Raw genomic sequence first — 26,446 nt, forward strand, 5'->3', positions numbered from 1 at the left:
CTCCCTTCTCCCCTAACCCCAAATAGCACACCTAGACACCAGCAACACTTGATTTTCTAAGAGTCAGCAGGCGCTCATTCTTTTCCCAAATTTGATCTCCTGCATCCCTAACTCCACATCATGCCCTCCACTTAAAAACATTTTTTTCATTATAGTTGATTTAAAATATTGTTAGTTTTGGTGTACAGCATCGTGATTCAGTTACACGTATGTGTGTGTATAAACACACACACATATGTTCTCTCTCATGTTTTTTTCTATTATGGTTTATCAGAGGATAATAAATACAGTTCCCTGTAAATACAGGGGCTTACGTTATATAGTTTATCTATTTTATATATAATAGTTTGCATCTGCTAATCCCAAACTCCCAATCCATGCCTGCCCCCCTCACTTCCCCCTTGGCAACCAGAAGTCTGTTTTCTGTGTCTGGGAGTCTGTTTCTCTTTCACAGATACGTTCATTTGTGTCATAATTTAGATTCCATGTGTAAGTGATATCATATGGTATTTGTCCTTCTCTTTCTGACCGACTTCACTTAGTGTGATAATCTCTTTCTCCATCCATGTAGCTGCTGCTGCTGCTGCTAAGTCGCTTCAGTCGTGTCTGACTCTGTGCGACCCCATACACGGCAGCCCACCAGACTCCCCCGTCCCTGGGATTCTCCAGGCAAGAACACTGGAGTGGGTTGCCATGTCCTTCTCCAATGCATGAAAGTGAAAAGTGAAAGTGAAGTCGCTCAGTCGTGTCTGACTCTTAGTGACCCCATGGTCTGCAGCCTACCAGGCTCCTCTGTCCATGGGATTTTCCAGGCAAGAGTAGTGGAGTGGGTGCCATTGCCTTCTCCGCCATGTAGCTTCAAAGGGCATTATTTCTTTCTATTTTATGGCTGAGTAATATTGCATTGTATGTATGTACCACATATGCATCTGTCTGTGGCACATCCCCCTTTTATTGTGAGGTGTGTGAGGATCTTTCTTCCATACCACCAAACTGGGCTGTGACTCTCATGGTATAAGTCTTGTCTTGTTCAGTCGCTCAGTTGTGTCCAACTCTTTGATATAGTAGTGACTCAAAAAATTTGATCCTGGTTTTTTGGAAAGTTATGTTGCTTGTAGACTTATTCTACATGAAACTTGGATAGATAGCTTTTGACTTTGGAAGAGAACTTTCTTTGGGGAAAGAAATGCCCAGCTCCATCAAAATATTCCATCTCATGCTCTGAAAATGCACCCTTGAGTTAAGCACAAAGAAATATGTGCAGATTTTCAAATATGACTTCACCAACCACCTGCATGCATTGAGTGCATTAGAATTTGGTTTCTAGGTTGAGTCTTGACTGGGAGAAAAGTCAGATGCCCCCCCAAATTGCCTGAGGGGGGGATAACCTGAAGGGACTCCAGTGCTCACAGAAAACAAGGCATTCAGCTGCCTTCAGAGTGAGAGCCTCCCAGCAGGTCTGCCTTCCCTCCCTGGGTCCACCCCAGCCCTGTGACCTCATGCTGGACTTCTCTTCCCTCCCAGCACTTTGTGCGCTGCCATCAGTGGGTCATTGTTCTCTTCCCATTCAAGGAAAAGAGTTCAAGAGACCTGGGCTTTGTGAAATCTCAAAGAAATCCTGAGGTGTCACTAAAATTAGAAATTAAAATATTGTTCTGAGCAGTGGGATGGAAACCATCCGAGAGCACAAGGCTTTCGGGGCTACAGAGGGGCCTTTTCAGGTTTCCAGCTGACAAAGATGGAACCAATGCACAACCCCAGGAGGGGACGGTCCTGTAAGGCAGTGGGGTTCCAGGAACTTGTGGGATGGGGCGGGGATCGGTAGTTATGCTGGGCTTAGCTTAAAGGATAAAGACAGGTGAAACATGGAACCAAATCAACTACACAGAAAGAAACCACTGATGATTTAGAGAGGGGCGGGGGGTTTGCTCCTCTTTAAGCGTCTCTATACCCTGTAAGCTATCATCCCCATTTTCCTGATCATAAGTAGAACAGAGCCAGTGTCTGGTTGCCTCCCTATCAAGAAAGGAGCAACCAGGTATAAATGCTCCCTTTTCTTTTCTCTTTTTTGGCCACACGGTGTGGCAGGTGGTATCTTAGCTCTCTGATCAGGGATGGAACCTGTGCCCCTGCAGTGAAACTGCAGAGTCTTAACCACTAGACCACTAGGGAAGCCCCTTATCTATAGACAGAAAATTGACACTCACAAAAGTAGCCCCCCTGACAAGTTCTATGTATATGCGACTTCTCCTTCTAGATAGGCAAGGGGGGCTAAGAACAGAATCCAGCATGTCAAATTACTAGCTTATGGGATTTTGCCATCTTGAAAAAACCGGAGAAAATCCTTTAAAGCACCATAAAATTAAACCCATATCTAATGCTTAGGCACACTGCCACTTAAAAAAATGAGTCTTCTACCCTGAGAATCCATTATTTCTAATTGACTTTCCATCCGTATGGGGAACTCACTTGCCATGTGTGTTTCTGGACTGGCTCTCCAGTCATTTTTAAGCATGAATCACAGGAGATTACCAGTGGTTGGAAATGGATTTAACATGACAAATGGCAACTGGAGTTGTGTTGAAGGCCAGTTAGTTATCACAGCAGGCAGTGTGTGTGTGTGTGTGTGTGTGTGTGTTGGGATGATGAGGGGATGAGTTGAATCTCACCTTGACAGACACATACGTTGAGTGGCTAGGGTTCGGAGCCCCAGAAAAATAGGAGAAAATATTTGGTAGTTTGCTGGATTAGTAATATATTTGGTTAAACTATAAGGAATTTCTGATTTTTATAAATAAAGAATGATTAAATATGAGCAGTTTCTCATGGTTCAATCTATTTGAATATTACTCAGAAGACACTTGAGTTTCATTGTCCTGTTCACATGAAGATCTCAAAGAATCCCTACTGCAGAGATGGCCACGTCCCTTTGAAGATGGACAGTGAAGCCATGACCGCAGTCAAAGATCAAGCCTGGAAGATACTGGAAACTGGAATTCTCACATTTTAGAATGGTAGCTGAATCCATCCTATCCAATAATGCTTCTTGGAACTCTGAATTCTAGGAACACTAATGCTATTGAGTGAGATGAAAACATGAAAGAGTCTAGAAGCAAACTGAGTAAAACAGGTCTGCTTACTGCAGGACTTCCCAGAGCCTATAATATGCAAACATCTATGTCAGATACCCAAACGGCAAGCAGGGTGTACACATGATTTCCCAAAGGTACTTTGAAGTGAAAGTCGCTCAGTCATGTCCGACTCTTTGTGACCCCATGGACTATACAGTCCATGAAGTTCTCCAGGCCAGAGTACTGGAGTGGGTAGCCTTTCCCTTCTCCAGGGGATCTTCCTAACCCAGGGATCGAACCCAGGTGTCCTGCATTGCAGGTGGATTCTTTACCAGCTGAACCCCACAAGGGAAGCAAAAGGTACTTCACCCAAGCTTGTTTCTCACCATATCCTCCACACTTTAACGTGCACACACACCACCAGGGGTCTTGTTAAAATGTAGATTCTGATTCAGCGGGTCAGGGACTTGGCATTTCTAACAAGCACCCAGTTAATGGTGACACTGATGCTCCTGGTCCACAGACCACACTTGGAGTAGCTCAGCTACTCAGAAGGGGTTTGGTATCTTACTGAGACCATTACAGGCATAGGGTGGTCCTGTCTCTGAATGTGAGAGAAAGGCAGGCCCCAGCGTGCAAGAGAGAAGGCAGCGCCTTGGTCTCACCTCCATAAACTCGGTGCTGGAGCCCACGTGCTGCCTGAAGCACAGAAGGAAGTTCTCCTCGGTCGGCAGGATCTGTGCCAGCTGTGGGGATCAGAGAGTGACAGTAACATTACAGCCCTGCCAGGGAAGGACGGAGAACAGCCAGTGCAAGGCAGCAGTGGGAGTCACGTTTTGTTCCATTCTGCTTGCTTCCTTGAAAACAGGGGCTGGCAGCCCTTTAAATGGGAAGAAGGATTTTCTAAGACGCGCTTCTGGGTGCCCCCAAGCCTCGGTATGAGCAGCTGAAGGGACAAAAGTAGTGCCACTTTGAAATGCATGTGTTAGGACTCAAAGGAGCACTTACTGATTCCATGGATATGCACTTCTAGAAAACGCAAAGCAGTCTGAGACGGGTGGTTGCTGGTGCTCAGAGGACCTTTTGGAGGTGAGGGAGATGCTGTATTTTGATTGCAGCTATATACAGCTGTCTAAACTCATGGAATTTTACAGTTCAAATTGATGCTGCTTACTGTATATAAATTATACTGCAAACATCTGGTTTTTAAAAAAATGCAGGATGTGCCACCGCACGCCCCCGCCCCCTTCTCTGCTCCCAGCATGCTGGAGTCACAGGCAAATCCTAATCAGTCTGTTAAACGTAATAATAATCTCATTTCCCTGGCCAGTGATTGGCTTCTGGGTAGGAGTGACCTAGTCCTGGCCAATGAAATGTGAGGGGAGGTCTGCTGAGGGCACTCCTGGGAAAGCTTTCCTTGCTTTTATCAGGGACCAGTGAGGTGGGCCCTTTCTGTATCTGGATGTGATGTCTGGAACTGCTGTAGCTAGCTTTCTTATCCAGCCTGGGGATGAAGCCATTGTGGGGCAGAGAATAGAACCAGGAGAACTGCAGAGAAGCCAGGCTGGAGACCTGGCCTCTTTGACCACCCACCAACCCTTCTAATGGCCTTTCTCCTTAGGAGTCTCTCGCAGTTTAAGCCAAGAGTCAGTATATTACAGCCCGTGAGCCAAATCTGGCTCTCCACCCCCAAAAGGGTCCTCTGTGTACTAGCAACCACCCGTCTCAAATTGCTTTGCCTCTTTCTGTAAAGAAACTTGTATTGGAGTGTGGCTGCTGCTGCTGCGAAGTCACTTCAGTCATGTCTGACTCTGCAACCCCACAGACGGCAGCCCACCAGGGCCCATTTATTTACATACTGTTTGTGGTTGCTTTTGTGCCACAGTGGCAGAGTTGAAGAGTCATGACAGAGATTGTACAGCTTGCAAACTCTGAAACATTGACCACAGTCTGTTTCTTTACAGAAAAAGCCTGCTGACCCCTGCTTTAAGCCCATTTGAGTCAGGATGTTCCAACACCTGCACTTTAGGCATCAATAGTGGATGGTCTTGGTGCCTATTGCAGATCCCCTTTAGCTAGGCTGGTGGGCCATCCCTCAGCTGCAGAGAAGGCTGTGAGCTAGTGGCTCATAGCTGCCCCCTGCAGAACTGCCCTGCACCAAACGGGCTGCCTCAGCCACCCTCCTCTCCAACCCCCATCCTGGAGTGGGCAGCCTGCATCCAATACCTGATTGACATAGGGGTTCAAAGGACCACCCTACCACCCCTTACTTCAAGGTGGGACTGGCTCTGTGGCACAGTCCACCCTCCAGGGGCCCCCATGAGATCAGCTGAGACCACACCTGTGCTTAGCTTCTTTCTCTGCCCTTTCTTGCTGCTCTCTCTTCCCTTCTCTTGAAGTCCTACCCACTCGAATCTCTGTCTCAGTATCTGCTTCTAGGGCACTGACCTGAGGTGCCATGGTAACCAGTCCACCCCGGAAGAACTGTGTCCTCCTTTGTGTGCCCAGTTGTCATTCTGGATCCCTTGACCATGGGTTGCAAACTGATTTCCAGAAGAGTTTGGTTAGGCCTGTACACATGTGCACGTGTATGCTGCTGCTGCTGCTAAGTCGTGTCAGTCGTGTCCGACTCTGTGCGACCCCATAGACGGCAGCCCACCAGGCTCCCCTGTCCCTGGGATTCTCCAGGCAAGAACACTGGAGTGGGTTGCCATATCCTCCAATGCATGAAAGTGAAAAGTGAAAGTGAAGTCGCTCAGTCGTGTCCGACTCCTAGCGACCCCATGGACTGCAGCCTACCAGACCCCTCCATCCATGGGATTTTCCAGGCAAGAGTACTGGAGTGGGTGCCATTGCCTTCTCCGGTGCACGTGTATATGTGTATGTATAAGTGTGCATATGAAAAGTGAAAGCGTCACTCGCTCAGTTGTGTCCAATTCTTTGCAGCCCCATGGACTGTAGCCTGCCAGGCTCCTCTGCCATGGTTAAACAGGAAGTCTTTGGACTGAGGTGGCCTTAATGCCTTAGTAGCCTACATAAGCAAACCAAAATCTAAACACCCAACCAAAACAGCCAACTAGGCTTTCCCAAATAATGTAACCACTTAGGCTATAGCCCATCAAAGAACTTCTTTGATTGCTACTGTCTCTTCTTTACAGAAGTCTCCCTTAGCTTCTGTTGGTAGAGTGTTCCTAACTATTTCAGGTTGGTACTGCCCCATTTGAATTGATTTTTGCTTAAAGAAACTCTTAAAATTTTTAATATGCCTTGGTTTATCTTTTAGCAATATGTGTGTATCTATGCATATATAAACACATGTGTGTGTATATATATAAATGTTATACATACTACATATGTAAGTTATACACACATACACCCTCCTGTGGATGCCTTAGGTGGGGCACGAACTCTCCTAACTCCCCAGTGCTCACCCTGTTTTCTGCCTTAAGTTCATCACATGTTTACAGTGCCTACGGGACCGAGAGCATTAAAGTTCTTTATCCCTGTCTTAGGCCAATGTTTGTTCCTCTTTCTTTGTGAGACAAAGAAAAAGTCCCATCTGTTCTCTTTGATCAGCCTGAGTGCTAGGGGCTTTAAGACCACCACCTCATCAGACTCCTGGAAGGATGCTCGTGCATGGGAAAGATACAAGCAACCGATGACCCTTCCCACGTAGCTCTTAGCAGCTAAGACTCAGGTCTGATGACTATAAGCAGCTTAGACACTAGGACTCACCTCCGCCATCTCAATTTTCCCATCTGAGTTCTTGTCATACTTCTGCATGAATTCCTTCATCTTCTCCCCTAAGTTGTCACTCTTTGATACCTGTAGAAAGACAAAGGGGACTGATTTTGCTACTAGGTCCCCTTCAAACCAGGGATCTCTCACCCTTTTGGTGTGGCAATGATGGGGAGTTATTTTGCACCCCAAATATGCAGGTTGAACCACTGGTCTGAGTAATCAAGGCTGTACTCTTTTCTTTTCAGGGTCCTTCCTTTTCATTGTTCTCTTCTTTGAGGCTTGTGCATGCCTGCTAAGGTGCTTCAGCTGTGTCTGACTCTTTGTGACCCTGTGGACTGTAGCCTGCCAGCCTCCTCTGTCCATGGGATTCTCCAGGCAAGAATACTAGAGTGGGTTGCCGTGCCCTCCTCCAGGGGATCTTCCTGACCAAGGGATTGAACCCACGTCTCTTCTATCTCCTGCCTTGGCAGGCAGATTCTTTACCACTTGTGCCACCTGGGAAGCCTTCTTTGAGGCTCAGTCACATAATTTGCAAAGGGGAACAGGACATGTGGAGATGCTGTGTACCACATAGGTAAACACACCCTCTGCCTTTGGAATGGAAGGGTGAGGCTTTATTCCCATTGCAGATGTGAGAACTCAGGTCCCAACATTTTACTGAGGCAGCTTCTAATAAGCCCAGCTTATTGCAAGGCCCCCCAGTAGGTTCGAGGCACTCCACCAGAGCAAGGGGAATCGCTCGTTTTCTTCTTTAAAGACTAACTGGCAATTCTACAATGCTTTTCACTGTGATTTTAGGCCAGGAAGAATGTGAAGAGAAAGTCTATATTAGCTGAGGGATCATTTAAATAGCCCACTAGATGAGTGTGACTACTAAAAAGCACAGAACTTCACAAGTTCTGTTAGGCCATCGTCACCTAACTTAAATTTAAGCCCTTCTTGAAGTTCTCAGAGCTTCTTTTGGTTTGGGGTGCTGCTGATTGATCATTTCCATTAACAAGCTCTTCCTTATCCTTAATCAGTGATGAATTATTTTGGGACTTGATGCCTTTTCTTTGTTTCGCTGAAAGTTTTCTAGTGGGTGTGTGTTTCCTAGGACTGGGCCTAGAAGAATTCTACCAATTCTCACAGTCTTTTCTGAATCCCTTCTATTGTCTTTTTTTTTTTTTTTTTCTTTAACCTTTGGGACTGGTCTCAATTTGCCAATATGTGTTTGTTTATCAATACTTATTGCTTTACCTTTGCAGATGTGCATGGAATGACCCTAGACCCTTATCACAAGTAAGGGTCTATTTACCCCTGTTTACATTTCACAACAATCCCCACGAAGCTAGTAACCTGACTGTTTTACATACAAATGGAGGCTGAGATGCAGTGGCTTCTCCTGAGGTCACCAGTTAGTATAGCCAGAATGTGAACTCGTGATTCCCGTTTCCAAGACCAGTATTTTTCCTGCCACGTAACAGCTGCTCTGAGAACCAGTCCAGGATGATGTTAATTGAGAGTGTTGTTGACAGACTTGAAAATCACCCCTGATGCCATCTGAGGAAGGGAATGACTAAGAGAAGGATTTCAGATTTGAAGCACTTCGTAAAATCACATTCCTCCATCTACCTCAAGATCCCAGAACCTGCTGAGAAGCCTGTGTTTCCCATGACCTGGGCTTCATTATCCTAGTAATGAGGAGTGATAGAGGACTCCTCTATGATAGTGATAGTGAATGATAGTGAATCACCTCCACCACTTAAGTCCATCTCTTGGACATCCTCCTCACTGGGGCCCACTGCCGAGCTCAGACCCGAGCGCCCACCGGTGGGCTTGTGACTCATCTCCCAAAGGCTCCATGAAGACTTGCTAATAAGCAGTGGATTAGCCAGCAGACACGCATAAGGGGAGAATGGAGAGACCTCCCGTGAAAAGACCCACAGGAGCTGGAGGGAGGGAGTTGGTCTGACTCCATATATTTGAGAGCCAGACATGAGAATCACAATGGACTAGCTCCAATCTCCTTACCTTTTCAATATGTTAGACTCCCCCCAAAGGGCTTTAGTGTCAGTAGTGCCAGGTTGGCACCAGGAGGGACAAGGTACCTGCCATTAAGGGGCTGGGATGTGATCTGGAGTCACTCCAGGCCATGAAGGGCAGTCTGACACCTGTGCAAATGAGCCACTGCGATCCAGCTCAGATACTGGTTTGGAGCAGTCCTCCATCTCCTCTAAGTCCTTGCTGAGTTCCAGCCTCGGTTGGTCTAGAACAGTGGTTCTTAAGTGGGGACAATTCTGTATCCCCTGAAGGGGATATTAGCAGCGTCTGGAGACACTTTTGATTGTTCCAGTTTGGAGGGGTGTACTAGGATCTCATGGGTAGAGGTCAGGGATGCTGCTAATCACCCTACAGTGTCCAGGACAGCCCCCCATGATAAAGGGTCATTTACCCCAACATCAGTAGTGCTCAGGCTGAGAAACTCTAGTCTTGAATAAAGGCACTGGAAACCCCCTAGGCATCCAATCTTAAGTCATAATGCCTCTAAGCATATTAGGTAGGCTATGGACTCTTCTCTGGGAAAAGATAATGTTTATAGACACAGACACAAAATTTGCAGTTTTGGGGGCATTTATCAACCTATGGTAGCCATGAACACCCCTCAGTTCCAGACACCCAAGGATAGTGAGGTAAGGTACCCTTTTTAGGGACTATATCAATTTAAAAAATCCTTCCAAATAAAAGAAAAACTCTAAGGGTCAAGATGAGAGATGTCAGGCTGCTGATGGAATGCATGACCTAGGACAGATAATACTCAAAGCCATGGTCAGGATGACAGAAAATTCCAAGTAATGGGAGAGGGGACTGGGCTTACCATGCCAGAGCCTTTTCTTGCTTTCTCCAATTCTTGGAAAAAGTTTTCTAACTCTTTACCTTCAATATACCCATTTCCTGCAAAGATAGCAAAGAAAAAAAAAGCAATGAATCTCCAAGCGAAATAGTAAGATTTACAGTGGGTGGGGTGGGGAGGTCGGGGCCTTCACGGAGAACTTGTTCTCCTCACTGGTCATTAAGCAGGTGTCCGGGCCAACCCTGGACTGTTAGGGATGTGGGTCCTGTCCTCTAGGCATTTGCAACCATAGAAATCCAAGATGAATAACGGTGTTTGGAGTGTACGTTTAGTAGTCAGAAAGCACTGGGAGGGGCTGGCGTCAGGACCATGCCTCAGAGGGAGCAGGGGCTGGCAGCTGTCCCTCTGTTGCCCACTGGGCAAGCAGCAGGAGCTGGAGCTCTAACAGGGGACAACAGGTCATCAGCCTCAAGGTTTGTGGGCAGGTGCCAAGCCCCGGTCACCAGGGTGGATTGGGTGGGAGGCAAAACTTGAGTCTTTGGTGTACTCAAGTTGGAGGCTATACTGAATTGAAGGTTGTCCACCTGGAACTCAGAATGTGACCTTATTTGGAAATAGTGTCTTTGCATATGTAATTAGTTAAGATGAGATCCTACTGGCCCTAAATCCAGTGACTGGTGTCCTTAAAAGAAGTCCACGTGAAGACACAGAGAGATACTCAGGAAAGGAGGCCACGTGAAGAGAGGCAGAGATCAGAGTGGTACGTCTCCAAACTAAGGGCTGCTGTGGGTTGTGAGCCACTGCCAGAAGCCAGGAGAGGGACATGGAACATACCGCCCCTCAGAGCCTGGAACCAACCCTGCCTACACCTTGATTTTGGGCTTTGTGCCTCCAGGACTGTCAGAGAATAGATTCTTGTTGTTTTAACCCCAGTTTGTTGTACTTTGTCATGGCAGCTCCAGGAAACTGATGCAGAGGGAAGAGTGGAAGGAGAAAGGCAGAGTGTCTATCCCATGGTATGGGGGCACCTGATGTTTTAAAAAGCTCCCCAAGTGATTTTCATGCCTATAGCAAGAAACCACTGGCTAAAGGTCAAGTTCCAAATCTGAACTGAAGCAGTTGAGGAAGTTTCTCATAGAGAGTATTCAACTTGAAAAGGAAAGGGAGGTGGTAGCTTGTGTCAGGGGCGTACGGAGTTACACACTAAACAAAGAGGATAAAGAAGACGTGTTTACCCTGGCCTTGGTGGGGGCTTTGGGGAGGGTGGAGGGGGATGTCAGAGCGGGAGTGTATGTTCTTCCCAGCCTCCCCTCCAGTGCCCCATGATAATAAGTAACCTTACTGGTGCCCTCTAGTAGGAAAAATGCCACAATATGGAAAGTGTATGGAGGGCGTCATGTGAGATAAATTATGTATTTTTATCTGCAGGGAAAAGATACGATTGTAACTGCAGGTTGGGGAGTAGTGCATGGTGGGGAAAGATTTGAGTCCCCTTTTTCCCTTAGGCTAGGGAGGTCATCTTTCTTCTAGGATGTTCTGCAAAGCTTCTTAGGAGAGCTGGAATTTCACGAGTGTGTGCCTACTGCCAGCGAGGCCAGCTGGAATGGGGTGGCGGAAAGGGGGGCGGAGATGAAGGGCTTTCTAGACAAAAAGGCAGTCGCCAGTGGACAGTGACTCTGAGTTGGAGGAACCAGTACGTTGTGTCTCCCTGGGTCACTCCCTGCCGTGATCTGGCTGTTCTTATATTTCTCAGGCAGGAAGCTGAGCTCACCTCTGGGTCCAGGAGAAGCCCAAGGCTGAGGTTGCAGTGGGGTGGTGTGTGTGGAGCTTGTACAGTGAGCATGCACTGGGGTTAAATGTAGCAGAGGCCTCAGAGGTGGGCTGGCCCAGGGCTGGATGGACATGTGAGTCAGTGGCTGTGAGTCTGTTTCACGAGTGTACTAGGAGGAGGCTGAAATAACTATGGGGCTACTTGGACAGCGTGGGCGGGAAGGCCTCGCTGAGAAACCCCAGCTACTAGCAGAGGCAGCAGGGGGCCAGGAGCCGGCCAGCGCCCCAGTGGAAAGAAACTTCTCCTTGAGTCCGACTTGTGCAGGCCGAGTAGCAGGGGGCTGCATGACCCCTCTTGCCACCAGCACCTCATTCTGTGCTGAACAGAGGAACAGAAATGTGGTTCAATTCTACAGCCTTTGTTTTTTTTTTTTTTTTGAACTGAATAACAAGTTCAACACTGTGGGAACTATAGCCAAGTTTAGACATAGGCCTGTTCCCCAAGAGCATTTAATAGTCTCCTGGGGTGAGGGAGCCACACAGGAACAGAGGTATCTGCCAGCTGAAGGGAGAGGGTGAGGAGCAGAGGTTAGGTAGGCTGCAGGGGGCAGACGAGGCATCTTCCATCACGGACGTGGGAGAAGGGCCTCCGCTACCCTGGCTTCCCTCAGAGTGACTCCCTGCCCATCAGGCAGGAGGCACCTGTTATCCAAGGCGGGAGTAGGGGACAGGTTGGCCTGCCAGCTTCCAGGGAGGAGTTCAACACTAGGCAGGTGGTTTGCTTTTTCTATGACCATCTTATATGGGGGTGGGGTGGCTGGCCACCCCACAGACCTCGAGGATTGGCATTGATAAGGATGTGGTTAACACAACAACCATCCCTTCTAATCTCCACATCAAACCCCACCCTGTGAACATTAGGGAGGGGCTGGGTGGAGCCAGGGACCCTGCATCTTGCCTCATTCTAGGGTCGCTACCATTCTTCACCACCACCGTACCTCGGTTTCCCCAGATTCTGAAGTGAGTCAGCACTTCTTCACAGTTGATCTGGCCACAGACACTTGGACGACCTTGACTGAAGAACGCCCTGCCCCACGCAGAAAGGGGTCTGTTTCTCACTGACGTTTGTGTGTACAGATTTTCTGAGCATTGACCAGGTAAGAGGAGTCTGAGTAAGAGCTGTAAGGCTATCACCATTTCTGTGACTGTTCACGTGATGCTGAGCCAGTCAGTCTCTCTGAACTCTTGATCTTTCTTGATCTCTAAAATGGCTGTAACTGTTTATGCTCAAAACTACTTATGCTTTTTTTTTTTTTTTAAACTTTATATAGAGTCATTGTGACAGCCATACAACACAAAGCTGTGATAGCATTCTGGAAAATGTAAAATCTCACATAACTTAAAAGCATCATTTTATATTCTGTGCTCTTAAGGTCTTCTAAACCAATCCATGGCTATAAACCCTTTGGCCCAAAGAGTTGCAGCATTACTGCTCAGCCTCAGCATCCTGGTTCTCAGCCCAGGCTAGGTATTAGAACCACCCAGAAAGCTATTAAACCAGCACCATTGCCTGGACCCTGCCCCCAGAGCTCCGATTTAATGGGGTGGGGGTGTCTCACGGGCACGTTTTCAAAGCTCTCTGGGCAACTGTGAGGTGTAGTCAGGACTAAGGACTGCTTTGGAGCAGCCTGTCTCCAATTTTAAGGTATGTGAGAATTACCCGGGAGCTTGTTAAAATGGAAGTTCTAACGTGGCAGATCTGCAGTATGAGAGCTTGACATCAAAGTGTGGTCTGTGGAATGGGAACACTGAAATTACATGGTAGCTTGTTAGAAATGCAGAATCCCAGGCCCCACCCCAGCCCTGCTGATCAGAATCTGCATTTTAACAACATAGGAGCATGAACATTTGGGAACTGCTGCTTTTGAGTGTGAGCTCTCCTCCCTAGAGAGACCATGCCTTTGGTTTCACCTTTGAGGTTGAGCTTCCCTGGTGGCTCAGATGGTAAAGTATGTGCCTATAATACGGTAGACCTGGGTTCAATCCCTGGGTTGGGAAGATCTCCTAGAGAAGGAAATGGCAACCCACTCCAGTATTCTTGCCTGGAAAATCCCATGGATGGAGGAACCTAGTAGGCTACAGTCCATGGGGTCGCAAAAGAGTCGGACACGACTGAGCGACTTCACTTTCACTTTGAGGTTGAGGTGGAGGGCTGGTGTGAACCCTGAGGTGGTAGACCAGGGTTTCCTTTTAAGTGACAGCACCTCTTTTGACAAGAGTGGCCTAGACCAGCACTATTCAGAGAGTGATCAGGGCCTGATAGTGTCAATATCACCTGGGAGCTTGTTAGAAATGCAGATTTCTAACCAACCCCAGACTGGCTGAATCAGAATTGTTGGCATTGAGTCCCGAAAATGTGCTTTTGAACCAGCCCTCCTGTATGCTCCAGTTTGAGAAGCATGGAGCTGGGACTGTGGCGGTGCGTGCTCACCAATCTGTATTATTCTATGTCCCTTCTGTTTAAGGAAATCAAAGAGGGCAGTTAGGCAGTTTCAAGTTAGCTGCCCAAGAAAGCAACCAGGAAGCCATGCCTCCTGGCTCCCTGTCAGGAGCTCAAATTTATGAAAGGGCAAGTAACCTTCTACCTTCAGCCCCGGTTTTCTTTGGGACACATCTCACCCTTTGTGGCAAGAAACGGGCTTCCTCTGGCCCTGCTCCAGTATTAATAATATACCTTTGCACAGTGTACACCATATAAAGAGCTCTCCAATTCCTGTCCCATCTGGTCTTCAGGACCCTGCCAGGTAAGCAGACGGGTGCTATCGACCTCACGTTAGAGAGAAGGAGTTTGAGGGGAAAGAGACTGAACCACAGCTTACAGCCTGTTTTCCTTTGACTTGCTTCAGGGGCAACCTCTGTCCATATCTCTGTTTTGTTTTGGTTTCTCTCTTCGTCAGTCTTACACAGACACAGACAGACAGACACAGACATACGTCTCCCAGAGGCTCCTGGGGGAAGAACCCAGTGCGCACGGCTACTGCATGAATATTCAGACACTTGACTTTGTCTGTGTTTCTGCACCGAGCTGCTTCTGGAACACTGGCTTTGGAGCTGGGTCCCCTGAACCTGTGGACATCTGGCAGCCTAATGCTGGGCCAACTCCCAGGGGTGGAGGCCAGAAGGATGGGACAGATTGGGTGAGAGAGGAGGGGAGGCAGAGGGCCGAAGCCAGAGGCCCCGGCTGGGACTGGCTGGGCAGAGGCGGGATCTGATGCAATCTGCCAGGACAGCCCCGTGGGTCAGAGCTGGAGAGGCTCAGTTCTTGAAGAGCCGCATGCCTGCTCTATTAATTCTGGCTCCCTGGGTACTAGAAGAGGTTTCCCCGAGAGGTCTCCTTAGCCCTGGAAACCTCCCCCAGGGGCTCAGCTACTGAAACTACTCAAGTCTAGAGGGAGATAAACAAGGCGAGTAGGGCAGGGATGCAGGATCGCTGCTGGCTGCCCTGGTGAGGCGGGGCAGGCTGAAGTGTCTTGTTTGTGCAAACGTCCCCATAGCTGCCTCCCTGGGGAGCCCCAGCTCTTCTCAGACACAGCTGCCTCCCCACTCAGCTGGCACCATCACCCTCAGAGAGGTTGGGCCATGGGGCACGAGTCCACACGAAGGGCACCCTGTGCAGGGCTGGCGCGCTGTGGCCATCCACACCAAAGGGCACTGTAGGCAAAACAAACGGGGACTTGGGGGTGAAAGCGGAGGTGGGGTGGGGGCCTTACTCTTAGGGCTTACCCAGGTGGGGCGGGACGCTGCTCCCAAAGAACTCCAAATCCCGACCTCAGGCGCAAACGGGACACGTGGACCCCACAGAGAAACACCGACAGGGTTAAAAGAAAACCACCCTCAGACAGCGCTGGCTCCCTCCTGGCCTCAGACCCTCTGACTTTAATGTTCTAAGAAGCAGTCATTTTTATAAATCCTATGGAGAAGGCAATGGCACCCCACTCCAGGACTCTTGCCTGGAAAATCCCATGGACACAGGAGCCTGGTAGGCTGCAATCCATGGTGTCGCTAAGGGTCAGACACGACTGAAGTGACTTCACTTTCACTTTTCACTTGCATGCATTGGAGAAGGAAATGGCAGCCCACTCCAGTGTTCTTGTCTGCAGAATCCCAGGGACGGGGGAGCCTGGTGGGCTGCCGTCTATGGGGTCGCACAGAGTCGGACACGACTGAAGTGACTTAGCAGCATGATCATCTTGTGAACAGCACAGTTGTGTTGCACAGTAACAGTTGTCGTGTTTGTGTAAATGCCTAGGTACAGGATACTCCGTAACCCTTTCTGGCAAGTCTTCTTGTTTTTCCTTTTATCGAGTTTGATTGGAGTACAGTTGCTTTACATTGTTGTATTAGTTTCTGCTGTGCAGCAAAGTACATCAGTTACACATATTTCAGATTTCCTTTTTCAGATTTCCTTCCCATTTAGGTTACCACAGAGCATTGAGTAAAATTCCCTGTGATCAACAGCAGGTTCTCATTAGTTATCTCTTTTATTCACTGTGCTGTGCTTAGTTGCTCAGTCGTGTCTGACTCTCAGTCACGACCCCATGGACTGCAGCCTGTCTGGCTCCTCTGTCCATAGGGATTCTCCAGGCAAGAACATTGGAGTGGGTTGCCATGCTCTCCTCAAGGGGATCTTCCCAACCCACGGATCGAACCTAGGTCTCCCACAATGCAGGCAGATTCCTTACCGTCTGAGCCACCAGGGAAGCCCTATTTTATGCACAGAGGTCTTCTTTTCAGTATCTCAAAAGCCTTCATTGAGAATTCCAGGGCAAGCTGCCCAGGCCTCTCTCCACCTCTGAGAGGCACTGCTGTTCAGCTTTCCTCAGCTTCCCCATCAGGGACACAAGCTCATTGGTGACTGAGAGCTGGCCTGGCCACTTTCCGTCTGGCCGGCCAGTGTTCCCTGTAGGGGATGGGCTGGGAGGATGCTTCTGTTATTACCCCTGTGGAGAGAGGTGGGAAGACTGGGCAGGGCCTTCCTTAGTTCTTGGTAGTCCTCCCTGTCAGTAATTTTCAGTCCTTGGGGCCACACCATATGGAGCAAGGCTCAGGCCCTGTGCAAGGCTTTGAGAGCCTCCCGCATCACCAGGGCCATCTGGAGGCAGACAGAGGCCTGCAGAACTCTGGGCAGAGGCCCACAACTGGAGAGAGAGATGTATTTCTTTGGGGGGGCAGTGCCCATAAAATTATTTTCTTCTTGACTCTTTTTATTATTTTGCTAATTACACAAGAAGCACAGGCTCTTGTAAAACACTATAGAAATTAACATCAAAAGTTAAAGAAAATGCCTTTTAATTTGACATCATCTACTCTGCAGAGAAGCCCACTATTGTTATGTTCTAATATTTTCCATCATACTTGTTTCATTAATAGTAAAAATGGGCTCATACTATAATAGTGTCATGCTGCAAGTGAAAAAAATGTCTGTAATACATCTTGGATGTTTTTCCATGTCAGTATAGAAGCCCCATCTCAGTCCCATTGGTTGTATAATATTCCTCTGTAGAGATTAGAAGATTCATTTTCCTGTTCCCTAGGGAAGCACATTCTTTCTCAAAAGTTCAGGATCCCAAAGAACTTGGTAATAGACCCCTGTGTTCACACAGCTTTATGTGTACACACGAGTGTATCCGTGTAGGATGCTTCCTGGGATGAGTGGGATTCCCTGCACTGACCTGCGAATGTCTGTGGGCCTCTGGGAGAGCAAGGATCCCCAGGCTGGCACCAGCTTCCAAAGAGTAGCGAAGGCCAAGGGCAGATCTTGGCTCCTCATAGACCCCCTCCTGATGGTCAGCAGAATAGGAGCCTGGTGGCTGTGTGGTCAGAACCACAGACAGGACAGCATCAGCTTGGAACTGGGCATCTCTGAAGCCCGGATCTTGCACAGTGAGAAAGGTTCTGACAAACGAGTGACCAGGAAACAACAAAACGGTGGACTTAGTTGTGTAGGGCACGTAAAGGTTGCTCAGCCAGGCTCGCAGAGCGTGCTCGGCTGCCGTCTCCTTCACCTCACCTTTGAGAGACGACACCTGAGCCTTCCAGGCGCATGGCCTTGGTGGCCACTGAGGAGGGATGGGGAGGGGGACCAGGAGAGGAGTTGTGGGCCCCCCACCCTCTCACTTCGCAGTGTGGTATTGTGAGAAGAATGGTGTCTCTTCGAGGCCCAGTTTCCCCCTCTCCAGACACCTGCTCCTTCCTTTCTCCACAAGGCTGATGGTAATCTTGGAGATACTCTCTTTGTGCAAAGTCACCAGGATGCTGGCTTTTCCTCCTTGTTAGAAATGGGCTGAGTGAGGGTTAGACCCCCTGCCTCGTCCTCACTCTCCTCAGAGTCCAGCTTCTCCTCGGACTCCTGGTCTCTGTTTACTAGAGTCCAGGAGGGGTGGGTCGGTGCTCCCTAGTGGCTGGGACTAATTGGGCTCCAGTGAGCTCACTCCAGAGACCTGGTGAGCCGAGTCTTCCCAGAGGTCTTTAACTCCCTGAGTGGCAGGAGAGTCAGGAAGAACCCCAAGATAAAAACAGAAGCCAGAGTTAGTAAGAGGAGGCCCGGCCAGGGCAGGGAGCACCTCAGGGGTGAGAGGGAAGATCACTGGCGGCCATGAGAGGTCAGGAAGGGACAGACAGCGAAGATCCAGAGCCGGGTGACCCACAGGATAATTCTGGGTCCTTTAGTGGAATTTCAGTTTGGCTGTGGCATCTACCACAAACATTTCTACCACCTCTGGCGTTTTAATCTCCTATGCTTTCCTTCTCTGTGAGGTCCATGGTCCCTCCTTGGAACTTCCCTGAAGCGGTGGTCAGAGAGGGCGATGGGATGCCAAGTGGGACGATGAACCAAGAAGCAACTTAGCTCCTTTTCATGGAGGAGCAGAGGGAGCCAGAGGCACAGTGGTTTGGGAGTCTTTAATGACTCTTTGGCCTCATGCTAGCTTAGCTATGCTCCAGCCATGCGAAGGACCCCTTTCTAGTATTAAAGGAACTGCCTATTACCTCCAGGGCTGGGTCAGGGGCTCTTCTGTGAGTGAAAGACAGGGGAAGCAGGTGTCCAGAAATCAGAATGGGGAAATCAGAGTGGCCAGGGGCCACTTTGCTCCATGACCTTAGAAAAGTCACACTTCATGTCTGTTCCCTCATCCGCATCAGGAGAGTCATGATCTGCCCAGAGCCTCTCTGTGTGGAGCTCAAGAAGGTGTGATCGTGTTTTGAAAAGTACAAAGTCTCAGACACGTGTGAGGGTTTGCCTGATTATCGAGAGTGCTATTGGTTGTCCCTGTGAGAACAGGGGGAGAGGAGAACTGTGGAGTCCTCTGTTTATAGCTGACTCATCTGGCAGGAGGCCGGTGGTATAACCTTGGCCACTTGGTAACTTTCCTTGAATCGTGCAAGTCTTTGGTGCAGATAAACTGGCAGGAGAAGCCTTAGGGACTGTCATGTCACCTGGAATATGAGACAATCTTCTCATAGCCCTTGCTCCTGAGGGAGTTTTATGGCACCAGCCATGGACTGGAGACACAACCCCTCCTTAGCCCCATTTTACAGATTTAACAATCTACCCTCCTCCTTCAGTAATTCTGAGGCAGATCACACGGCCTCTCACCCCCAGATTTCTTGTTGGCTCCTAGAGAACAAATCTTCACTCATCAGCATACCCGTTAACCCCTGCCTCTCCACAGCACTCTGGGGCAAAGTACCTGCTCAGCTACCTTTCCATCCACCCTGCTGAGGCAAGGAAGGGAAGGGAGAAGAATGGAGGGACCCTCCATCTGATCCTCCTTCTGGTTCCCACCCCCTTCGCTCTTAGTCCCAGGATAAACACCCTGGACCACTATCCTGCCAGTGGTGTGAGATACCAGAACATTTCAGATGCCCACCCCAGGCAGGACTTCTGAGAAAGAAATAAGATCACTTAAGTTGGGGTGGGGGTGGTGGTGGTGGTTTCGTCGCTAAGTTGTGTCCGATTCTTGCGACCCCATGGACTGTAGCCTGTTAGGCTTCTCTGTCCATGAGATTCTCCAGGCAAGAATACTGGAGTGGGTTGCCATTTCCTTCTCCAGGGGGAGTGGTAGAGAAAAAAGTCTCTAGTGATATCTGAAGCCTCTAAAAGGGAACCTCCCTTTATGCCTGAGTCAGACCATCCTAGACCCTTGGAATCCCTAGAGCCAACTTCCAAAGGTCATTCAGTCCAGCCCTTGGTTTTTGGTTAGTCAGTATCAAGACCACACAGACCAGAGGGTCAGTCACTGAGACATTTAAGATGGTGCCTCCCCTGACCCAGGGAAGGAAGGAGTCACCCAAAGCACCCAGGATTAGCACCCTGAAAGAATGCGTCAGGCTGGCACCCCAAGCTTGCCCCCCACCACACCCACTGCTGCTGTGAGTGGGACCTGCATGCCGGTGAGGGATGGAAAATGGCAGAGGAAGCCCAGGGGATGCTCACTGCCCGGCTGTCCTCTCCATTCCTCCTTATACCAAACAGGCTGGGGAGGCCAAGGGTGTTCCTTCAGCACCCCGCAGCTTGCCCCAGCCCCCTGGACCCCTACTTGGCTAACCTGGTATTCAACAAAAGGGGAACTTTGGGGAAGAAATGAATGGGCTTCTGAGACCTGTGGCTGCAGCCGCTGAAGGCAGGCTGTTACCTTGAAGGGGAAGGTGGGGGAAGATAAAATGGCAGGGGGAGCCTTGCCAGCACAGGCATCCTATCTGGGAAAGCCCCAACTTGCCCAGAATGAGGCTGCAAAAGCCGGTGGGCTCTGTCAGGGGAGAAAAGTTCCTGACAGTTGTTACTGGGCAGCGAGGTGTCTTCCAAACTCAGGACCCCGACCTCAGCAGGTTCTGCGGCCAAAACATGCCCTGGGGGCAATCTAACATCTGCCCACATCGTCACTGACCCCTTCCCTCCACTGCAGGTCCCCTGGGGGCGAGCGGGCACACAAGTTGGAGCTTTACTGACCGTCTGCATCGAAGTGCTTCCAGATCTCCAGGAACTGGGTCGCGGTCAGCTCGGCCAGGTGCAGGTAAGGTGGCTGCTGCTGTGGGCCAGCCATGGCGAGCCGCTCGGAGACCTCAGGCAGCACCGCGCTCTCCCCGCGCGCCGGCTCTGCTCCAGGCACTCGCCAGGTCCTGCGCGCCACGCTGCCTTTATATACAATCCAGAGGCTGCGCCCGCGCCCTGCAGCCGGCAGAGGGCGCGCGTGCTCAGAGAATCGGCTTGCGTCTCAGCGGGGCGGCGGCCGCCCAGGGGCTCTGCAGGGATTTATTTTCTGGGTGGGGATGCCTGTCTGTGCTGAGACCACTGTGGACCTGGACAGGGAGAAGGCCCTCAAGTGCAAAGGAGAGGTTGACCTTGCCTTCCCTCTCCCACTCTCTGATCATCTTGAGAGCAGCCACCACGTATCCTCACTAGCAGCGGCAATAATAAATAACTGTAGTAACAACACCACCGCCAACAGTAGTAATAATAAGTTTGACAAACCGTTAGCCCTGGCACTTCGGAGTCCTTCTAGGACTCTCTCATGCGTCGTCTGACCCTTCCTCAGCAGGAAGACCAAGGACCACTTTTCTGATAGGGGGACTTGAGACTTCAAATGACTTGCCCTGCCCAGCCCTCTTTCCTTGCTATCATGGTCCCTTAATGGCCAAGGCCTGGGAAGAAGCCGAGGTTCTCTAGGCTTTACTGGGGTTGGCTGGAATCAGCGACCCCCAGGCAGTGGAGAAGGGGCTACCACTGATTGCCCTCACCTGGGTACCTTGCTCCACCCTCTGATGCCTGTTAGCACCTAGGACAGGCCTTGGGGGCTTTCAGGCCCTTGTGCATGAACTAGATCCTCCTGCCCCAGGTCTTAGCCACTCCACCTATGGGCATCATGGGAATTTGCTGAGGCTGATGGACCCAGAGGATCCCACACTGACCTAGGAATGATCTCAAAATGCTGATCTCAGAGAAGATGGAGACAGCTGCTGAGGGTACAGCCCGAAAATATTGACAGGTCTCCTCCAGCTGGGAACTGGGCTCCCTCCCATTCTCCTGGGGGGCCTGAGCCTGGGGGGCTGCCCTGTCCTTGTGAACCATCACCCCCAGAGTGGCAGCTTGTCCCCACCTTTCTCTCCTCTCCCGCTGAGTGACTGAGAAAAGAATTGATGCTCATTAGCATGTGCTAATGAGTGTTAGCTGAACTGCCTTCCAAAGGGAGAGCAGAAGCAAGGAGGTGAGAATGAAAAGGAGGTCACCAGGGGAGAGAGGAATGCCAGGAGGAGACGAGGAGACGGAGGGGCAGGCTGCCCCTTAGGGGAGGGATGAGCCCTGAGTGAGCAGGGCTGAAAGAGGCAACACGATGAAGAGTCCAGAACCACTTGTGGTTTGTTTTTTTTCTTTTTTTTTTGCCTAGCACAAAAGTGTTTCCAGTTACTTGCAGGAACAGAGTAAGAGAGAGAAGTTGTCATAAAAAGCCAGCTTTCCAGGCCTGTATGCACCCTCTGCCCCCATGCTGTCTGGTCCAGGGCTGAGGAATTCACCAAAGCCGCTGGGTCTAGGGTGGTAGGATTGTCCAATGGTTAAGAGCAGGCACTCTATAATCAGACTGCTTGGATCTGAACCCCAGAATAAGCTGTGCGACCTTGGGCAAATTACATAACCTATCTGTGTTTCAGTTATTCTCTTTTAAAACATGGGAATGTAGGTATCTACCTCACAAGAATTGTTGCAAGGATTAAATGAGCTCACACTCCAGCTGCCCTTTGTGGAGATGGAGATCAGCGGCAGTTGGCTTGGCAAGAAATTTCTTGGCCAGCATCCCTCCTTGAGGGAGCCAATAGCTTCTAGAGGGGCTCACCCCAGAGTGAGACCAAGGAAACGCTGGGCCAGACTCTTTAACATTACACTGTGCTGCCGGCCCCTTTTGGCTCTGCCACTGTCATCTGGGCTCCTCGGCTCACCTCCTTTGCCCTCCTCTGGCCCAGACAGGGCGAGAGATCTCAGCTCCAGTTCTCTAAAGATCCAAACCAGTACCTCTTTGCTGCTGGTTTTCCTGGCGAGAAAGAGAGAGTGGAACTCATGATTGCTACTTTTCAGAACTGCTGAGATGGGGGAAGATGTTGGCCTGGCGAGGAGAGGTCCTGAGTATGACTGCAGGGTTCCACAGTGGCCTCCAAACCCGGCATTGGGACAGCCCTGCTTTGTCATTTTCATGCATGCTTGGAGTCTCCTTCTGGGAGGCGCACCCCTCACTTCCAGATACAAGCCCGGGAGGGGTGGCAGAGCCCAGGCAAGTCCCTTTGTCCCCAAGGTGAGTCCTGCAGAAACAGTCACGTTTAGTACTGACAAGTCCCTGCCCTGGGATTGGACAGATGTGGGTGCAAAACCTACTTTGAGACCTGTGCTCAGTCGTGCCTGACTCTGTGACCCCCATGGACTGCAGCCCACCAGGCTTCTCTGTCCATGGAGTTTTCCAGGCAGGAATACTGGAGTGGGTTGCCATTTCCTCCTCCAGGAGATCTTAGACCTTGGGCAAGCTATTTAACCTCTCTGATCCTTAGTAGAAATACAAGTCATAATAATACTGGTGGTGCAAAGTTAGTGTAAGGTCTAAAAATAATGTACTCAAAGTTAGTTATCAAGAATCCTGGCAGCAATAAGTGCTTACTTAAAAAGTAGATATTATTATTAATATAGAATGTTAGAAATTTTTTCTTGTTGTTCTGAAATAGTAGCACACAAGGGACTGAGTACCCCACTTGCAAAGCTCCTCCCCAGGAGCCAAATATCTTGTGTTCTGTCTGCTGGGCTGCCCTCTGCTTCCAACCAAAGCCATGGGCTGTGAAAGGAGAAGCTGCCTGGGGGAGAAGGAGGAACCTTAGTCTTCAGGGAGTGCAGCATGTGTGGTTTCCCTGAAGCCACACTCTGTTGGGGAGACTCTAGAAAACTTCTGCAGGTCATGAGGGGTGCCTTCTGTAAGGGGACATTGGCAGGCCCGCCTCTTCCCCGAGCAGAATTCTGGAGTCTGCACATGAAGACAGAACTGGTGCTTTTGTCTGCCTCAGAGCTGTCTGAAGGCTCAGGCTGTCCTGTCCTGGGCCTAGAAGGAAGATGGGAGTGATCACACCCCAACCCGTTCCTGGTCTCTGCAGCCCCTGGAGGTCACTGTTGTTTCTGTGAAAGGTGCATGGAGTTGAAAGGAGGAGCAGAAGCCAGGTACTGCTGGTTAATTCTTGGTGTTGAAGGAAGCTAGGGTAGAGCTGAAAACAGCTCCGATAAAACCTTCATTCAACTGTGCAAGGGGCCCTCAAACTCCCTAGAGACCAGCCCACAGTTCTGCAACCTGAGGTGACCGGGTAGCTAAGATCTCCTCCTGGCCCCGGGCCCCCTACTCACTGAGGGAGGAGACATCTCCAAACCGGCCCACCCCTCCTTTCCATGATCAGCCCCAACCCAAGACTCTCAAGTCTCTCATCCAGTTTGCAATGGGGGAGGAGGAGAGCTTTGAATAAGAGCAGAGTCTGGAGTTTTAAGCTGGACCTAACCAAGTTTAAATACCTGAATGTGAGAAGAAGGGCATGGATACAGAAATTACTCAGGAATAAGAAAGAGAGTCAATGAGCACAGTTGAAAGCAGTGACTATAGAAACAAAATTCTTTTTATGTTTATATCTAAATTGAGTCTTGTGATTATTTTTGGGCATCTGAAGTTCTGCTACTCTTCCAGAATCTCCGCACATGATTTATAACAATGACGATGAGGACCACAAGGATACCTTTAGATGACTTTAAAAAGAGGGCTTTATTGTGCCTTGCTTGGTGAAGTCTTCACAGCTATCTTATCAGTGCAAGAATTGGGCCCATTTTAAAGATAAGGAAACCAAAGCTCAGAGAGATTAACACCCAAGCATGACCTGGCAGGAGTGGGATACAGGGAACATTCTGGCTTCTCTAGTATATGGAGACCTTGTGGACCAGGTGGCAAGGCCCTGACGTGCTTAGTCACTCAGGCATGTCTGACTCTCTGCAACCTAATGGACTGTAGCCTGCCAGGCTCCTCTGTCCTTGGGATTTCCCAGGCAAGAATACTGGAGTGGGTTGCTATTTCCTTCTCCAGGGGATCTGTCTGACCCAGGGATTGAACCCATGTCTCTTGTGTCTCCTGCACTGCACGTGGATTCTTTACCTGCTGAGCCATCGGGGAAGCCACTGGGGAAGACAGTCCGAACAAAATAGTTCCCATTTTCTGACCACCGGAGCTGCAGGGCACCTCCTAGTGGCAAGGAACCTTGCCATGTCTGCTGTCCCTGAGATCCCAGGCGCTCAGCTGATGGTTGCTTCCTCCTTCTCCAGAAGGGGCAACCTGGGTACATCCTCCCTTTTGCACCCCAGGCCACCAGCTGCATCGTGAGTGCTACAGTCTAGTACCAAAGATTGGCAAGAAGTCTTGCCCTCTGCCTCAGACCCCAGACCTGCACGCCCAGGAAGGGAGGGCGGCCTGCTGACTGAAATGGTGAGATGCAGGAGAACAGATGACAAGCCACGTTCCAGCCAGTATCCACTGGGCCGAGGTAATTGGCAGAGCTGCTCAGAGCACCTGTGCTATTTTGGAGACCATCAAAGGAAAAAATCAGAAACCCCATTTGGTTCTTCCTTCTGCCTGGAAATATTTCTTCCAGATATTACCTCTTTGGTCTTAATAATGGTTAGGCCTGGCTACTGGGGTGCCCAAGAGCTGGCCTTGCTTCCCAGGAAGAAGGATGAAAGGGATGCAGGAGCCCAGCAGTTTCCATGGAAACGGATCAGGTGGAGGGAGAAAAGCTTCTGGAGGAACCCAGAGGCGGGAGCAGGACTTTTGAGTAAATTTGGTCTGAAGCCAGAGAATCTGTGGACAAAATACTTCCCTCTGAACCAAGGATTTGGGTCACCAGGATAGCAATACGAAGTGGAATGACAGTAGCTGGGGCTGTTGAGTGACACCCTCCCCCAACAGGCAGGGACACACAAGAGGCTGAGAGCTCCGGCCCCAAGATCCCCCGTCCCCTTTTAGCTCTTGGTTTTGCTGCTAATCAGCAGCTCTGCCACGTGATGGCCATGTGACCCCGGGCAAGGCCTCTAACCTCTGTGCTTTCCTGTCCTCATTGGTAAAATAAGGATAATTCTAATAACTTCCTCATTGACCGTTCTGAACGTTAAGAGTTGGAATGCATGTAAAGAGTGATGAGGGCTTGGGACATAAGGAACACTCCAATGTTGTTATCATAGGCGAGTAAACGGAAAGCAGATGCTAGCGGGTCTCACTGAGTCAGTGCAGCCCACTGCTTGGCCAAAGTGCAATCAAAGATAGGCAGTAAGAGATCGCATTCCAGAATGGGAGGCAGCTACTGGAAGGGATGCCCTCTCTATGGCAGACAGACTGGTATGCAGCTGTGAGGCCTGGAATTGCTGCAGCCATCTTGACACCATGAGCTAAGAGTCTAGAGTGGCCCAAGATGGGGAAGGGCATGGAATGGGGGTGAAGTCCAATCACAAAAGGCAAGGCAGAGAAACTGCAGGAAATTGGATCATATGTAACATCATTTGAGCTGCTGGATTAAGCTGAACCTGAAGCATCTTGACCTTTTCAGTTATATTAATTGATATGTACCCGTTGATGTTTAAACCCCATTTATATTAGATTTTCTTTCATTTGTAACCAAAAAAAGCTTAGCTGATAATCCAAGAAGAGGACAGTTTTTCTCATGAGACCTGGACTTGGGAAACCTTCAGGGACCGAGGCCTCTGTCTTTCGTTTTATCTTATGGCAGCAAGCCACTCGTGCCAGGGTTCTGTCTACACAGCCAACACAGTTCCTCCGGTTTCTTCTGTCCCACAGCACATGTCCTTATCGCTTTGCCTTTCATTGTCTATTATACCCACCCAGTCTCCACTTGTCCTCAAGAGTCACATCTTCCATTTCCCCTAGTGGCCTTAGTCTCTCAGTTTCCCTTTCCTAAACGCCCC

General features: G+C 49.6%; 3 protein-coding genes across 6 annotated transcripts in view; 2 read left to right on the forward strand and 1 right to left on the reverse strand.

Annotated features, from left to right (window-relative positions):
- The window catches only part of CALB2 (calbindin 2), a 29,292-nt gene extending 8,691 nt beyond the window's left edge, over nucleotides 1-20,601 (reverse strand). For both annotated transcript variants that reach the window (XM_061387842.1, XM_061387843.1), the window contains exons 1-4: nucleotides 20,423-20,601; nucleotides 9,670-9,746; nucleotides 6,807-6,896; nucleotides 3,737-3,817 (exon numbers count right to left, since the gene is read on the reverse strand). In XM_061387842.1, the coding sequence (XP_061243826.1) occupies nucleotides 3,737-3,817; nucleotides 6,807-6,896; nucleotides 9,670-9,746; nucleotides 20,423-20,516 (342 nt within the window). In that variant the 5' untranslated portion in view covers nucleotides 20,517-20,601. The remainder of the gene's footprint in view (nucleotides 1-3,736; nucleotides 3,818-6,806; nucleotides 6,897-9,669; nucleotides 9,747-20,422) is intronic.
- CMTR2 (cap methyltransferase 2) overlaps nucleotides 1-26,446 on the forward strand; it is a 101,367-nt gene that overhangs the window by 15,315 nt on the left and 59,606 nt on the right. The window contains exon 1 of one of the 3 annotated variants that reach the window (XM_061387838.1): nucleotides 20,398-20,486. The exons of 1 other annotated variant lie outside the window; for it this stretch is intronic. The gene's annotated coding sequence lies outside the window, so the exon portion shown is untranslated. Of the gene's footprint in view, nucleotides 1-20,397; nucleotides 20,487-26,446 lie in introns of those variants that run through there. One more of the 3 variants, XM_061387837.1, reaches the window with a different exon arrangement.
- HYDIN (HYDIN axonemal central pair apparatus protein) overlaps nucleotides 20,401-26,446 on the forward strand; it is a 465,600-nt gene continuing 459,554 nt past the window's right edge. Inside the window, 1 exon segment of the mRNA XM_061387844.1 lies at nucleotides 20,401-20,486. The gene's annotated coding sequence lies outside the window, so the exon portion shown is untranslated.

Source organism: Bos javanicus, chromosome 18 (assembly GCF_032452875.1).
Source record: "Bos javanicus breed banteng chromosome 18, ARS-OSU_banteng_1.0, whole genome shotgun sequence".
NCBI classification, from domain to species: domain Eukaryota; kingdom Metazoa; phylum Chordata; class Mammalia; order Artiodactyla; family Bovidae; genus Bos; species Bos javanicus.